A 17,058-nucleotide genomic window follows, 5' to 3' on the forward strand; every position below is an offset into this window, starting at 1 on the left:
AGGCAGGTCTGGGGGATCAAATTGCATTTCCTGGAGAGGGAATTCAGGCTCCGTGAGGAGGGACTGGAAGACGGTAGCTGCAGTAGATTGATTTTTATCCACCCATATAAATAAGCCTTCCGAGTAGTAGTTGCAGCAATTGGCAGAAGTGTTGAGCTTGCCGCTTTAGCAAGGGAGAATCAGATGGATTTTACTCTGCTGTGGTGTTAATGTGATTAAAATCTCCAGATGACAGTGTCCATTGATCTGGAGCCCTGCAGAGATGTCACTGTTTGGGTATGCTTAATGAGGTCCCTGGAGAGGGAAGAAAATAAGTTAAGCCTGGTTTTCTTTCCAGTTTTGTCAATAAAAAGGACAAAGAAATGGTTCTGGGAGCCAGGTGAGTTGTGACTAGGAAATCTGATGACAAGAGGGAAGGGCTGAAGGGAGCGGCCCCACGTCGAGGGATTTATTGCCGAGGAGAAAAAAAAAGACTGATGCAAGAGGCACAGTATCTGCCCTCACTTGAAAACCACAGAGGGAGCTGTCACTTTAATACACCTCATTTCCCTCCCCAAAATTTATCACACGGGAAAGTAATAACCACCTAGGCATGTATGCATATGCTTATGGGTATGTAAACCTGCACAAACGATATATTATTTCTTAGAGCCATGTAAAATATTTGCACAATTTTTAAATCACTCTGAGCTGGCCTGGCTTCAGGTTTTGGTCCCAACTGAAAACTCAAATGATTTGCATTGAAAAGCTTGCTAGAGAGACATCTGGATTAGATACAGTAGAAAGGTCTGAAAAGCGGGGCTTGTGTGTTTGGTTCAGTGATGGGAGGTTTTTTAAGAGATGCAAGGGGAGTTCTCTCAAATTTCTCTTTGGGATTTTGATAGGACTGAACCCAAACCTCAAAGTATGTGTGAACTTATGCAAAGAAAAGTCTTCTGCCAAAGAGAGTGATAAAAACTGCAAAGATCAGCACAACTTTTGCTCGCACAGATGGTACTGAGACCTAGAGCACCCCATTATAAAACACTTCCAGTACTGCTGACCACCAGGTTTTAGGGTAAGTGAGCACCACACTGAGAAAAACATATGTTACTCCTCATCTCCCCCTTTTCTTACCTTTTTCTTAACAATACTGGGGCTTGGACTCCACCCTGAATGGGACTCCATCACCTTCAGGGAGGGCAAGGGAGGAGTCTGCAGGTGAGCTGCAAGACCCATCTGTTCTCCTTCCCGGTCAGGAGGTGGGCAGGGACGGAGGCTGAGGAGCAGCTGGACAGCAAGGCATTAGGAGGAAGGTTTTGCTGTTGGGGCTTGTTAAATTCCTGGTGTTCTCGTGCCCTTGCAGAGATGGCAACTATTTGAGTAAGTGTGTTTTGGAGGCCTCCAATTCTCATATTCAGAGCAGCGGATTATATAGAGAGAATATGTAATGAGCATATATAATGGGAATGGTACTTAATACAGCATTGGTACGGCTGCTCCATTCTCAACCGTGTCCTAAGTGTATTTCCAAGCTTTGAGTCAGTCCTGGCATTTTCTGTTGCCCTCTATATTTGAAACAAGATCCAGCAGAGAGAAGCAAACCAGTGTATCAAATGCCTTTTCAATGGTTTCCCAGAGCAGAGTAGCTGTTCAGAGCACGGTGCCACATTTTGAACTCTGTAGTGCCAAGGCTGGCTGGAAAGACTCCTGCCTTCCCTGGTCTTCATTTTCCGCGCTTTGACTGAAAGCAACAAAATCATGGGGGGGGGGGCGGAGGGGAAAAGTGGAGGAGAGACTATTTTAGCTCCATCATTCACCGGTCCGGTTAATCAGCACGGCCGTGCAACCCGTCAAATCGGCACAAGTGGGCAGGCAGCGGGGAAGCGGAGGCAGCAGCCTGCCTGCAGGGCGAGCGGTGGAGGAGCTCCAGCACAGGAGGACGAGCGGAGCTCACTGTGGGATGCATGGATCCGGGAGCTCAAAGCAGAGGAGCCACGGAGAGTGCCCATCGCTAGTTATCGCATACACCTCCTCGACGAAGACGTTTTCAAATAACGCATTCCCTCAGCTGGAGAGGTAGAATCGAAGTGGGAACAAAAGCGTTAGTCATTTCAGGGAGTTTGGGAGGCTGAAAAAATTTCTTAGTCAAAAACATTTGTGAAAATTGTGCTCTTAATTACAATAGTTTAGTCATTATGAAGAATATAGATACCTTACGGCCTTTCAGACACATGGGCTGAAGAAGATGAGTTCCATGTTCTTTTTAAAGAATAAGGTTAACATAAGTGCTCTTAAAAGACTGTTTTGTTAATTTTTGAAAACATGCATTTAAAAGGTGTTCAGTTACCACAGGAAAAAGGTACCTCATGGGACCAAGGCACTTTTTCCATCATTTTTTCTTGTTCTTACCCACTGCAGAATAAAAAAAAGGTCCTAAATAATTTTATCCATAGGCTAGGCCTTGGAAGACACAGGTGCAGGAGGGAGTTCCTGTGCTTTCAGTTATCTGCTAGCAACTGAATTGTGGTAACTGAGCACATGGTTGTAGAAAGGGGTAAAATACCCTTCTCTGATACTACAGTTTTACACTAAAATATAGTTTTACACTAAAATTGCCATAGACAATAATCATAGAAACAATTACCATAGTTCATTAGCACCAGGGAAGACTTGGTAACATGTTTTCATATCTGTGCCCAAAGTTAGTTTTGTTAAAGGAAAATAAGGGGAAATGATAGCCAGTGTGTGATTGATTTTTTTTCCCCAGTGAAACGCAAACGATATAGAGCGGAAAGGAGTTCAGCTCAGGTGCACGGTAACGTCATGATAGTCCTCCATCCCAAACATACAAAACCCAAGTTTTGCAGTCCTCTGCAAGACTGACTTTGAAATAATGAGCTTTTTTCAGTGAGTTTTGTCCGTGGTTGACTCACTGGTTATGTCTTCAGGCTTTTTCTTCATAGGCTTGGGTAGATAGAAGAAGCCTTTTAAAATGAACTTCCCACGGAATCAGTTGCTGCTGAATGGGATTAAATACCTGCATTTTTGTAGTTTTATCAACTGAGGACACTAGTAAAGGAAAATAGGAGTTTTTTAGGAATATAGGCCCTGAATTTTCCACTTCACTAGTGTGGTTTTTGTACTTGCCCATGTTGCGAGGAGTTAGGCGTTTAAAGCCACCTCCACCCCCACCCTCCCCTGTGGATTCTGATCCATACCTGTTTTTCTTCTGGAGTTCGCTGGTGTAAGGAAGGGGATCCGAAGGGAGCATTAATACGAACCAGCCACAATAGTTAGAACTGCAAAAATTCCACGAGGGAGAAGAATCCAAATATTTTCTCCTATGGCAGGCTCGGCTTCTGGGGTCTGGTCCCATGCAAATTCAGGGGGTGGGACAGTGAGATAGAAGCAGGGATGCTCTTAAAACTCACTCCGTAGGTTCACATTCTCTATGGCTTCTGTCCATCTGTGTCAGGCCAAATCCACACTGGTATTTGCCTAATATGTCAGGGGAAAACGGAGGGAAAGCAAAAGTCCGACTGAGTCTGTGGAAGGCATGTCCTCTGCTCTTCTGGCTAGGTCAGGAAGTTTTCAGCTATTCATGTTTCTAGGACAGCACAGCTCTGTAAACTTGCGCTGTATCTCTCTGCTCATAACTCTGTTTTTAGGTCTTGAAAGCGTGCTGCCAAAATATCAGATGTGCAGACAATGCAAATGTGATGTTAAGAGGTGTAACAACAGCTTTTATGTCTATATACTACTTATCTTTAAAGATATAGGTGTACCTTGGGTAATAAAGATGGAGGGTTTGGGACTTGAAGGTTTAGAAAGTAACTTTAAAAAGTGAGAAGAAAATCTATAGTAGGTCAAAAGACTCTCTGAAGGGAATTCCTCCTACTGGAGTGTGTTTACTCTTAATTCAATAATACTGGTTTCACTGATACAAAGTGAGGTTAGACCTCTTTCTGCTTATATCAAATGGACCTCATGGTAGGGCACTAAACCACAACTCAGGATTTTGCACATCATTTCTCATCCTGGCTCAGACACAGATTTTTGACAGGACACTTAAATTTCAGTTTGCCCCACCTCTCTGTCTTTGAACTGGGTCTTATGCTGAGATTCCTTACAAGGCTGTCACAAGAGTAAAGGCCATTAAGGACTTAAATATTCACAAAGACAATGCTAAGGGCCTTGGAGATGCCAACACGGGCAGAAGATGTCTGAAGGGAGTTAGGTCTGAACCTGAAGAGACCTCAAATTACGAACAGCTTTGTACTCGGCAGTTCTGTGCGCAGGGACGTCTGACCTAAAGCAGCTGCTGGCCTGAATACTGTTGATGTGTTGATAATTCTGGGACAGCCCAAGCTGGAGGTGGTAGGTCGCTTGGCTGTTGGAAAGCAGACGAGACCAAAATTTTGGTACGGCAGCAGGAAGGTGTGCTCTGTGGAGAGAATGGAAATGTCCTTTTCATCACAAGTAGATTCGATGAGGAGACAGGGCCTTTGGGGAGGTACTTGGATCAGTTCTGGGAGGTAAAACAGAGAACTGCTTTGCAAGTCTCCCTCTCTCCGTCACTAACCTTGGTGTTGCTTGAAAGCACTTCAGAAGTGTTGAAGGATGATGAAGCAACAGCCTAATTACATTAATTTTCTGTGCCATTTCTTATAAAAATAACAGTTGGGCTAAGGTCATCAGCTGTAATTTGAACACGTGTCTCTAGGATTTCAAGGTAATTCACTATTAAGAAGTCCTTTCTTTTAAATGCTTGTAAAATGCCTCATAAATGTTACATTTAGAGTTAAGAGAGACCAAATCCATAGTCAGTACTATTCTTTTTCAAACTTTTTTATCACTTAGATGAATACCATATCACTCTGAATCCTTCACTGACCAAGAGACTGATTAATTTAATTTGGAAAATGTAACCCTCCGTTCCAGAAACCTAGCAAAATATTTTTAATAACCAGGTGCAGACTTACAAAGCTGGTTCTTCTAGTCAGTTATTAATACATACAAATATTTCATATAGGCTGTCCTTGTGTCACATTGACCATTTAGGATGTTTAGGGTGCCAGATCCTTTTCTAGGCTGCTTTTCTATGAGATTAGAGGACATGTCATATTGCACTGACTTAGTCACAGCTCTCATTAACTCCTTGAGATCAAAATAAGAGCCATTAATTCCATGTAGGTGACTGAACAACAGCCAAATGATAGCTTTCAGTCATTGCCCACATTTCATTTGTACTTAATGATCGGTTTCTTAGTGTATGGTTTTTCACTGTACAATCAAAATACCATGATTTTGCAGTCAAAGATAAGCCTAAAGCAACCTTATAGTTTCTACATCTATTTAGATACAAGAAGATGCAGGATTTTATGGAACTGTGTTTGAATACTATCAAGGCAAACTGACAGGAGTCACATCTGAGATAACATTTAGGTAGTCTGACAACCTTTTAGGGAAACTATATATTACAGTTGTCATAGGCTTAATTAATTCCTCCTCTCTTTTGGGGAATTTATTCCATCTGGAAACTCCAATTTTTTTTACAATATTGCACCATCACATATTGCACATTGCCCAGTGAAGGTAGCACTGCTCCTCCCTTCCCCCCTGCAGAGCTGGCCAGATGTGGATGAACATGCACATCATTGGAAAAAAGCACAAAAAGAGTTAAGATGTGATTCTTTTTTTTTAAAAAAAGGAAGGGGAGGAACAACTGCAACAAAATCTGGCCGGTCCACAAACACGCCAGAGCAGCTTGGGTGTCAGAAAGCAGAGCAAAGCAATGGCGAGTTGTGGTGGGTTGTGCTGCTCCTTTGCCACGTTCCTGCACACGCCCACCCCCAGAAAGGGGGGCCCGCAGGACCCACGGTCGCTCTCTGTGATACCCTGCGAACATGTGCTCGTGGACTCTTTAAGTTTAGGGAAACTTAATTAGCCAGGAAACATATTTCTCACTCGCCCTTTGCTTCCGTACGCTGGGAGGTTGGTGTGTGACGGCAGGTCTCACCAGTCCCCTCCCCGCGGTGGAATGAATGCCGTCTCTGTTAGGCTGGCTGCTCTCGTGGTTTTAATTCTTCTCCCACCCTCGAAACAGTCTGGCATGTCTACCCACAAAACGATTTTGGAACAATAGGCCGTAAATAAGCACCCAGGCACCAGTAAAAGTCAGTAGGCTGTTGGTGCATAGTTCTGGTCAGCACAAACCAGACCCTAATAATTCTTTCCTCATTTGACACCAGCACGCAGATAACCGCTTTAACCTGGACATTCCCGTTCACTTTTGGCTCAACTTTAAAAAGAAATTACCCTCACTCCAGCTGTATCTTGGGAGAACTGAAAAAAATGCAGTTTCAATTTCTCTTTACAGACTATGAGGGCAGACTCCCATAAACCTCTTGATTTAGCTGCTAAAATTTAGTTTGATGGTCTGTTCTTTTTCACACAAACGTTAGCAATTTCCCAGAGTACTCTGCTCCTGCGGGACCTGAACCCACCACAAAATGTAAGCACAGATTTTAGGTTGGGAACAGGCCAATGGTTCGTGAAAGCTGCCATCTTTCCTGCTGGTTTGGTAGTGTAATCACTGCAGCAATAGCAAAGCAGCAAGCACACTGTGATCTGAACTTCCTCACCTGTCAACACAGATAATAATTTAGGTATAGCTTCTTATAATACAGCTGTATATATAGTGTGCGGTCGCCATACAGATGCACGCTCCCAGAACTCCTGTCCTGTTTGGTAGGTAGGACCTAGCCTCGTGTGCTTCCTCCCTGAGCGGGCATTTCCCAACACTGGTCTGCCAACTTTATCTGAAGTCACCTCGGAAAAAATAATTCTGTGGCAAGCTTGGAAAAACCTTTCCCTCTGTTGGTTTGCAAGGTAAGCGGCCCCTTCAACGCTCGCATCCTCCGGAGGTGCCTCTGTGTCTTCCAAGTCAGCCAGAACTACTCTTGCTTCTCACATGACCAAAGCAGGGTTTTGTGGGAGACGGATAGAAGTCTCCTACGAGGTTTTGTTTCCAGCAACAAAATCCCATCAGTTTCTTAAGAAAGCTGTCACCTAGCCCTGGCCCCGCTGTGTCACCCGCTTGGTGCGTATCGTTGATGGACTGGCGCTCTGGGACCACCTTCCATGAAACTGCAGAAGGTAAGAGGGATTTGAAAGCAGCTTGCCTTTGGTGGAGAAGAAAAGCTCTGTAAATACTTCCAAAGAACTAAAAAACAAACCGAGGGGTCGTGTTGCAGCATTGCTTTGTTACAAACTTTGTTTTAGGAATTAATCAAAGAGCACAGGGAGCAAATGGCAGACCTGTGGCAGAAGATAGTCCGACCCCTCGGAGACTGGGTGCCTGTGGTTTGAGCCAGGGTTGAGCAGCCTGTGGGCCTGGGTAAGGAGGGCTCTGCTTGAAGTCCCTACCAGACCGTAACTTTGCACAGCACAGCCGAGTCTTGCTGTCTGCGGGCTCCCTGCTGCGCTCTGCTGGTGCTGGGTACGCAGGATGGCATGCTTTAGAAAATGAAGATACTCCACTTTTGACGTGTAGCTTGTAGCTAACAAATTTTACATTCACCTCAGCCATAGTTAAGACTGTTATCCCCGTCAATGCCATCCTTACCTAGTTCTAGAGATGCAGTTTGCATGGTGTCTTTGGTTAGTTTGGGGTTTTTTTTAAGATGCAAACTGGAGCAGACAATTTCCTCTCTATGATTATGACAGCACTAAAATCCTTTAGGAAATGTTGCTATATTTTGTGCTGAACTTTTGATTTTAATTGTTTTTTATGTGGAAGTCACACTCCCTGCTCAATTCTGCAGTGCTAGTCCTGGACGGGGATGTCCAGCGGTGTCAGTAGCCAAGTGCAGTGATGGATCTGCCTGGAAAGCAGCCCTAGCAAACATGGGCTCCTCGCTCCAAGGAGGAGCTGAGCCTGCTACAATGGCAGCTGCCCTTGAACTGAATGAAGGCTGGAGCTACCTGCTGCCTTCTCAGGCTTTTGAGAAACGAGTGCTTCACTCCCTCCTGATAATTAGGATGGAGGAAACAGAAGGAACAGAAGAACAGGCTGCTAATGCCTGCTTTGTCCTCCTCTGTAACATCAGTGGGCTTCCCAGCCCTCAGTTTCCCTTCTTCTTAAATGCTGCTCCTAACCCATGCATGGGAAGCGTTTTGAGGTCTTCATCTGAAAACAAGTTTGTGAGGGAAAAGTATCAGGTTTTGGTTTACTCCTGGATATGTTTTGATCATATTGTGGACAGTAAAATATCAATTGGGAATTTGTTAATCTACCAGAGAAGTCACTGCCTGGAGGGAGGAGAATGTAGGACATTTTGTGTCTGAATAGATGCGAAAGCTGCGTTAGCCAGTGCGGTTTGTTTCTGATCAGTCTCTCTGTACTGTAATTGTACAGTAATTCATTGGTACCTTATTTCTAAAATCCCTGCAGATGATTCCCACCAAACAGACTGCTTTGGTAAGCAGTTCATTTCAAAACCTCACAAAAGCTACAGCAGAGAGCAGGGCGAGGACAAAATGAAGCAGAAGTGATTTACTGAGCAAGCAATGTCATCACTCTGCTGCGCATCATGTCTTTGCAAGATAGAAATTTGTTGGTTGAGCTTACCTTACAGAACAAACAAGGTTAAGTGGCAGAGGCACAAAAAGCAGTCCTGGCTCTCTGGGTCCAAGGCACATTTGCAAGCATGCATTAGATCTTTTTCTGTCTCCGGTGGTGTGTGCTTGTTGGCAAGGTAGTGTTTTGGCATGCAGCACATCTCATAAACAGCTACCCGCTCATGGCGTCTATTTAGGTGATTGAATCGGTTACTTGCAGTTTACCATCCTCCTAATTTACAAAGCCTTCCCTTGTGAATTATGCAAAAATGTAACTTGGTTTTTACTGATTAAAAAATCAGGTTAGGCTGACTATGTAGAGCAGTAGCTGGAGTCATTTATTCTAGAGTCATGGAACTAGAGGAAGCCACCATGCTGCAAAATTGTAGAAAAGTCAGCGTGAGTGTGAGTGTGTGCACGTGTGAGTGCGTGCACGTGTGAGTGCGTGCGCACTCCAAGGAGAACTCTGCAGTAGTTGCTAAATAGAAAGACAGGAAGAATTACATCGTTATAGTCTCAAGGGCAGCACAGTGAAACTGTGTAATCCCCACAGGGCTCTGTTACCAGTCCAGTTGAAACGCCTGGGTGTCCATACTCATCCCTTACAGTTTAGTCAGCATTTGCCTGTTGCTCGAGCCAGTGCTCATCTGAGTTTGTGTGCATGGCACAGAATTCTCTTAGGCTTTAAAACTTTAATAATACATGATATTTTAGAAAAGCAATACAGCTTCTGTACAAGGAAAGGCGTATTGCTTGCAGCTATTTGATTTTATAATTTAAAATTTCCTTTTCCCCCCCATTTTAATGTCAGCACTGAGGTGTTTGCTAATGGGAGAACCAGCATATCATTAGATATTCTGCCTGATCTTCCTCCACCCAGTTTTGCCACCACCCAAAACAGAGGAGCAAGCAGCAGCCTGCCCTGGCCAGCTTGAGGAGTTCACTGCCTCAGGAAATAATCAGATCACATCTCTGTCAGGATCTCCTGTCTGCTCGGGAATGAGAAATGCAACTCCTGAGAAAAAAAAAAAAAAGGCATGTGTTAAACACCAGAGAGAAGACACGGAACAAGTTGCACCTCATTTCAAAACTCCTCCTGCAGGCTTGGGCACTCTCTGCCGAGTTAAAAGGACCGATCCCCAAAAGACATGAGACAAGCATGCTATGAGAGCATTTCTGGGAGGGAACGACCCAAGACAGAGAGGATGCACTGTGGGCTGCGTAGATGCTAAGAATACTGCACTTTCTCTTCTGCATGCAGGGGCAGATGAATGTGAGAGACTGCAGCTGCTGTGTTGCCTAAGCCTGGGAATATGTGCATTGCTTTGGGCAGTGCTAATGGGAAACCCAGACTCAGCTAAATTCCTTCAGCAAACCTGTACCGCAGCAGGATGGTTTTCTATTTGCATATAGCACAAGAGGACTTATCTGGCAGTAGAGCCCATGAGCAAATACCACCATACCAACAGCAGATAATGATAGTAGCTTCTTAAGTGCTCACTGTTGTCTGAATTTCCTGATGGCACAGTGAAACCACAGGCGTCGTAATGGTGCGGGAGCCAGGATGTAACACTTCTCCCTGGGTGTGACCTGGCTGTAGAGCCCCGCCTGTGATGCCACTGGCAGAGCCCGAAGAGCACCAGGCAGCGCGGTGCAGAGTGCCTGCAGTGGACAGGGGAGAGCAGGGGGCATTGCTCCTTAGCAGCAGGCAGGTTTGACTGAGCGTATCAGTGCTGCAGATTTGGAAATCTAAGTACGTGCAAAAAATAGAAAAACTTAGGTCAACAGATTTTAAGGGGTAAGGAGGGCTTGCATGAACCATCTAGTCTGACCAAGTGCCATAAGAACTGCCATAGGTCTCAACTTTTGAGGCTGCCTTGATGATTTTAAAGCACATTTTTTAAAGACAAGGACAAGTAAGAGAGAATCTATAGCTTCAGAGGAACTGTTCCTTACTTCAGGCACTTTGCATAAATGGTAGCTTGCATTGCCCACACATGTCTACACATGAATTTTAGGTGGCTTGGTTTGCTTGCTGCCATGCGATGGTCATAAAAGTCATCAAGGCAGAGCCCAAACCAGAGGATTCATGAGTAGGACAGGGGCACAAAGAAGTTAGAGGGGACATAGGATTGAGCTGGGTAGAGGCACAGGGACATATGATGTAGGCGTAAGGTAAGATATACTCAGCCCCGAAGGAGGTTGGGTCTTTCTTCGGTCCATTTTTCTGAAAGCTGCTTGTTTCACCCACTATTGATCACAGCTTTTGAAGGGCTACAGTGGTAGACAACGGGCAATCATGTTCTTGTCATAAAAACAGGCAATTCCTTCTGCAGAGCGCCTCACTGCTGAGACAGAAGCCTTTGTTCCTTACATCAGCTGGATGTCTTTTGTTATCTGAACCTATCCCCTCTGTAATTGCACTAATTAATACCATTGCAAATCTCATGATGTTTCTCATTTACAGAACACTGTTACCTTGCATCTCACTTTGATGAAGTGAGGGTGAACCTGCTGTTTACAACTCGATTCAACTAGGTGATTCCTCTGTTGGCAATGACCTGTTAAGAGATGAAGTCAGCATGTGCACCAAAACACCAGCCCTGACTGAGACCCCCCACCAAAATGTGTGTGCCCTACCTGGGTTTCTCTCTGCTCAGAGCTCCTGTGGGTGTAACAAGCACAGAGAGAGACAAGAGAAAACTGAGGAAATCAGAAGAGACAATTGGTCCTGATTATGTTGATGACAGCTCTTTATCAACTCATTTCTTGTAGTCTTCCAGCCGTCAGCATCAAAACTCTGCATGTTGTTTTCAGCCTAAGTAGATGTCTCCTGCTGCTCCTGAAAACTGAAGGATCATTCCTGTAGTAATGAAATAAAAACCATTGACGCTACCATTCCAGACTTTTACCAGGGGATACGGCTGCAGTCCAGTTTAAAAATCTGAGTTCAGAATGACTTCCTAGAAGCCAGCAGAGTTGTTCCAGCTTTTAGGCCGTCTCAAACTTATTATTTCAGCACATTTATGACCTTTCTCTCATAATGAAGTGATGACATGTAGATTTCAAGTGTCCACTCAACTTTCTTCATTTTCTCTTTTTGTTTTAAAGTATATTTGGTGCTGTTCGAACTGGTGCTTATATGCTGTACATTTTGATGACCAAAGGCCTGAAGCAGTCAGTGTGTGACCAGAGTTTTTACATTGGACCTGTCAGCAAATTCTGGGCATATGCATTTGTGCTAAGCAAAGCACCCGAACTAGGTGAGTACCCTCTCTCCCTTTCTCTCACTATGCATATTTAGAGCAGAAACATCTGTGCAGGAAGCACAAGAAGGGTCCCAGTGCTGTCAAAACTTCACTTTAGTCTTAGAAAAACTGAGTAAACAAAACCAATCCCAAACTCTGCGTGTTTCAGTCTCTGGAGATTTAAGTCCAGCTTGGCTGAAGTTAGAGCAATGTGCAGTTGAATAAGACTGTTCCCAGCTCAGGAATAAACTGCAGTGATTACACACAGCAGGGCAGTCAAGAGGTACAGGCACTCTGGTCCGTACCTCTTCCTTAGCTACTCGTAGGTAAACACGAGTAGCGTAATCAGCAGCCACTCACCCCTTGGGTACGGGAGTGAAGGACGGGCTACAGCAGCTGTGTCAGCAAGAAGCTTTGAGTCAGGTTCTGCCTCCATTCTGCAGCATTCGTCCTTAAATACACACGTAGGCGTACAATTATGAACATTAACGTGCTTCCTCCCCAAACATTGAAAGCTGTGGCTGTCTGCTTCCTCCAAATAGAAACCAATTTCCCATAATATCTCTAGATTTCCAGTCCTGAATTCTTATAAACTCCTGTCTTTCCAGCAATTTTTTTTGGCAAGTGTAATTATGATATACATGCCAAAGCCAACTTAATAGCCAGTCTGCATGTGTTCTTATCCCGTAGCTTATTAGTGTAAGAAAGGCTTGTTTTAATGGGAAGGAGGAGGCAGCGATTTAGCAGCCCTCCAGCTTTCATTTCAGAGGATGCCCTTACTAAACCTCAAGGGGCTGCAGCAAAAATAAGTCTTTACCTTTCAGCAGAGAATTTGATTCAGCAAATTACAGGACAACAATTCATCAGCATAAAACCTGGAGAGAGACACTAGTTGCCTTGCTGTCAGAATCCCTTGGTTTCCTGCTGCTTAAATTACTGCAAATCCGTGGAAATTTAGTTGTTAAAACTGGAAAACGTCAGCTAGAACTGCACAGCAACAATAAATTGAACATATGATTACTTATTAAAATGTGAGTCAACATCTTGCAGCTAAGGAAGTAAACAGTAGCATTACGGCTTGTTACAGACCTTGTGCAGACAGTGCCGTTTTGGTTCCACCCATCACTAATATTCATGATTTGGATTTCCTGGGATACACGTATGTAGAAATAAGTCTCCAGATTCAAATCTCAGGGATCTTTTTGGAACCACTGTGTCTATAACAATAGAAAACAAGTAGCGTACAGATATACATAGATGCTCAGTGCAATCATGAGAAGCAGGAAGAAGAAAAAAGCAGGAAAGAGGAATAAAATTTACTTTTCTACAATAGCAACATGAATTTGCAGAAAAGGATGTGCATTTCAACATAAACCAAATTTCCTTCTGGAAGCATTTTCTTCTGACAGTTACATACCTTTCAGTATTGTAGGTTGCATATGCAATAGCTTTTTGCATAGTAGCTCAAACGGCTCCACTGAGTTTAACTATGTTCAATGTGCAGGTAGGCATTTGAATTGGAGGACACTGTGCTGCTTCCTCCTCAGGTTTTCTGCTCTCTGTCAAGTTGCATTTCTCTTCTAGTACCAGTACATAATGGACAACCTCAGCTCAGACTTTCATGGATTATGTTTGCAGCAAAGGGCTACCAAGTAAACCTATGGGATTTTCAAACAGGGATTATCCGTGCAGGAAAATGTGGATACATGGTTTTCTGAAGATTGCATAGAGATTAGGAGTCAAGCTGGCTCTCAGATGAGACAGGCTCTCAAATCTAGAGCTGAGGTGGTTTTTCATGCTCCAAAATAACGTATACTCCAGCAACAGCAAAGGGAAGAGAGCACTGCAGTAGTTATGGAATTGTTCAATATGTTTCTCATTTCCTCCCCTCCTTTTTTTTTTTTTTGTGTTTTTTTTTGTTGTTTTTGTTACAGGTGATACAATATTCATTATTCTTAGGAAACAGAAGCTCATCTTCTTACACTGGTACCATCACATTACTGTGTTACTTTATTCTTGGTATTCCTACAAGGACATGGTGGCTGGCGGTGGCTGGTTCATGACCATGAACTATGGAGTACACGCCGTTATGTACTCTTACTATGCCTTGCGGGCTGCTGGCTTCAGAGTCTCACGCAAGTTTGCCATGTTCATCACCTTGTCGCAGATCACTCAGATGTTGATCGGTTGCGTGATCAATTACCTGGTCTTCTCCTGGATGCAGCAGGGCCAGTGCCATTCCCACGTGCAGAACATCATCTGGTCCTCTCTCATGTACCTCAGCTACTTTGTGCTCTTCTGCCATTTTTTCTTTGAGGCCTATATCGGCAAAACCAGAAAGGAAAGGAAGGTCGACTAGTGGTAGAAACGAGACAGAAGCCATAGCTCAGGGTCATCAAGAAAAACAAAATTATAAGAAAAGAAAATGGCACAAGGAAACACATACATGTATGGCGCAGCTAAAACTTGGCAGCTTAGGGAAAGTTAGCTTGGTTTAACCCAGTAAGTTTATGATCCTATCATGGTGAGGACTCACTGAATTCTACTCTATCTCAAAGGACTGCTGATGAAAGACAACTTCCTTCTTGTACCTGTCTGCTCTAGAAAAAAAGGAGAAAAGAAGAGAAAAAAGAGAAGAAAAAAGGAAGGAAAAAAGGAAAGGAAAAAGAAGAAAAGAGAAAAGGAATAATGTTGAGGGGGAGAAAAGTACATTAAAGAAGCAGCGTGTTTCCCCAGGGTGGAGGAGAGACTTTTATTAAAAAAAGAAGTTTCTAAATCCTTTCTGATAATTTATCAGCATTAAACTTGAACAAAACAAAGCAGAGAGGTGACAAAAAAAAAATCTGCCTGTCTATGATAACAGTAAGATTATAGAATTAAAATCTTTTCCATAGAAGGTCGATACCTTTAGCCAAAATGAAACCCAAAGGGATGTTTCCTGCATGGAGAGTGTCTGAACTCCACACTGTGGTCATGGACGGAAGAGAGAAGAGATTGATTTCTCTGCTACGTACTCTGCCGGAGAAGCAGATCTGGGATGCAGAGTCACCTCCCTCAGACGGCGGAAAGGAGCAGTACTTTTACAAGAGTTTAGTGTGAAAAGATGCACTGTTGAATACATATCTCAGAGACTGCATTTTCCAAGTGCATTTTTCAGTTAAAGGCAAGGAATTTCTGCAGCAGGATAAGTCATAGAGGGTTAAATCAATCAATATTTGCTAAATTACCAGGGGCTAATAGCAGAGGGATGTTCAGGAAGGAGAGGGAGACGACTCCCCTCAGGTGATTTTTAGGAATTAGCCGTTAATCTCAATTTAACCTGCAGCAACACTGAATTGAATGGGGGAAATCAGAAGAAATCCTAGTTAGCGAGAAGAGAGTGATATATCTGCCCACAGTTTTCAGAACAGAGCCCTATGGTACAATACGGATTCTGTATTTTTGTGGACACAAGGCTGCCTGCCTGGGCGGGAAGAGGTGGCAGGACCGCGCGACTTTGGGTAACACTGTGCTTCTGCATCTGCCTCCCGGGCAGTGCAAAGATGTTCAAAGTGCCCTCCTCTGGTCATGTGGAGATACTACTACAAAACATACTTGGAATAGGTTTTTCTTGAGATTTGTATAGAAAAAATTAGTCTAAACTGAGTAATTTTGCTGCAACAGCTTAACTCTAAAGTCCAGAGAGAATTCTTCTTCATTAAATACATATCTCTCTCTCTGCAGAATCTGTACTGTAACATCAGACTGGCCACTGAAGAAGACACTCTTTCTTCTCTGAAGTCAGCTACAGATATAAGGAGAAATGTATTTCACTCTGAACCTTAGAGAGTTAGTTGAGAACAGCCATATTCTTTCAAAGACAAGTAGATTGCATTCTCTGTGATATTCCAGTCCTTACAAAGCCAAATAAAATGTGTAAAAGTTCCTAGTATTTCAAAGACGCAAGTATGTAAACTTGATGTTAAATGTGTTAATGTAGTATTCTAAATTGTATCAGTTAGGTAGTTTAACTAAACGATTAGAAGAACTAGATCAACAAAATAGGGACTGCTGTTCTGCATAGGATATACACACACCTATAACTACACCCATATATACATCCTGTGAATTGTCAACAAGAAAAAAAAAGCCCAGTGGCAGAGAATCACATTTCCTGGCTAATGCAAAAGATTGTCATTATCTTTCTTGCTTTAATTTGAGATTGTGCAGTACAAAGGTTTTTTTTTTTTTAATTTATGATTTTTAGCTTTAATTGTGCTGTCATTCATGAAACAGAGCTGCTTTAGTATCCTGTTAAGAGATGACAAGGGCTTTCGGTGTCTCATTATATACAAAAGAAAAACAAATAAAGTTACATTCCATGTTATGTGAATGGTCTTACAAATCAAAAAGCCTTTGCAGGCTAAAATCATAATTATAACAAGCAGAAAATGAGTTTACATTTGTGTTATTTAAGTTATTGATGTGCTGACGTTATTTTATGGTACACAACAAATAGCAAAATGTGATATGCAGTAATGAAGCTATGATATTCATTAATAGGACTACTGTATACGTGGAAGTATTAGACAAAACCAATTAAATGTGTAAACCATTTTTTTATACAGCTTGGGAGTAGATAATTATAATGCTGAATAAGCCTTCTTCCTCATGCTTAATTTTGCCCTGGCTAAGAAGCAGGTTGACAAGACCGGTTAAGAGCAGAAAAGGCAAAAATTAAAGGCGACTGCAATTAGATGAGAAGCGTTAATAGAAGCCCACCATCGTGCCATTTAGACCCTCAGGCCTGTGTGTCTTAGATCTCTCAGATAAAGCAAGAGGGAGTGGAAGTGGTCCGGCATCTGGAGCCGAAGCTGGAGCAGAAATCTTGGACCCTGTGAAGTCAGTGGAGGCTTTGCTCTGCTTTGAACAGAGCTGGTGTGTCCATTCATCTGAGCGGAGGGGAAGGAACCGCACACATCTGCTAATTTGAGGCTTATGGTTAATGACTTACTTAAAAGCCCAATAAAGTTTATAAATAAGAAGCGACACCACAGCAAGGCAAGGACTTGCATCCTAAATTTAACATAGGCAGAAAACAGGGTGGGTTTTAAAAAACGTACTTTGTTTCACACACTATTTTGCTTAACCATGTAAGAGAAGAAAACCACACCTGTGTATGCCGTATGGCAGTGCTGGCAACGCCGACACTGACTTCAGTGGAGCA

The 17,058-nt window shown here is 43.2% G+C and overlaps 1 protein-coding gene across 2 annotated transcripts in view; it reads left to right on the forward strand.

Moving 5' to 3' along the window:
• ELOVL6 (ELOVL fatty acid elongase 6) overlaps nt 1-16,458 on the forward strand; it is a 76,248-nt gene extending 59,790 nt beyond the window's left edge. For both annotated transcript variants that reach the window (XM_075751457.1, XM_075751458.1), the window contains 2 exons: nt 11,716-11,867; nt 13,787-16,458. In XM_075751457.1, the coding sequence (XP_075607572.1) occupies nt 11,716-11,867; nt 13,787-14,211 (577 nt within the window). In that variant the 3' untranslated portion in view covers nt 14,212-16,458. The remainder of the gene's footprint in view (nt 1-11,715; nt 11,868-13,786) is intronic.
• Nucleotides 16,459-17,058: the final 600 nt, after the last annotated feature.

The sequence above is a fragment of the Balearica regulorum genome, chromosome 4 (assembly GCF_011004875.1).
Source record: "Balearica regulorum gibbericeps isolate bBalReg1 chromosome 4, bBalReg1.pri, whole genome shotgun sequence".
In the NCBI taxonomy this organism is placed as follows: domain Eukaryota; kingdom Metazoa; phylum Chordata; class Aves; order Gruiformes; family Gruidae; genus Balearica; species Balearica regulorum.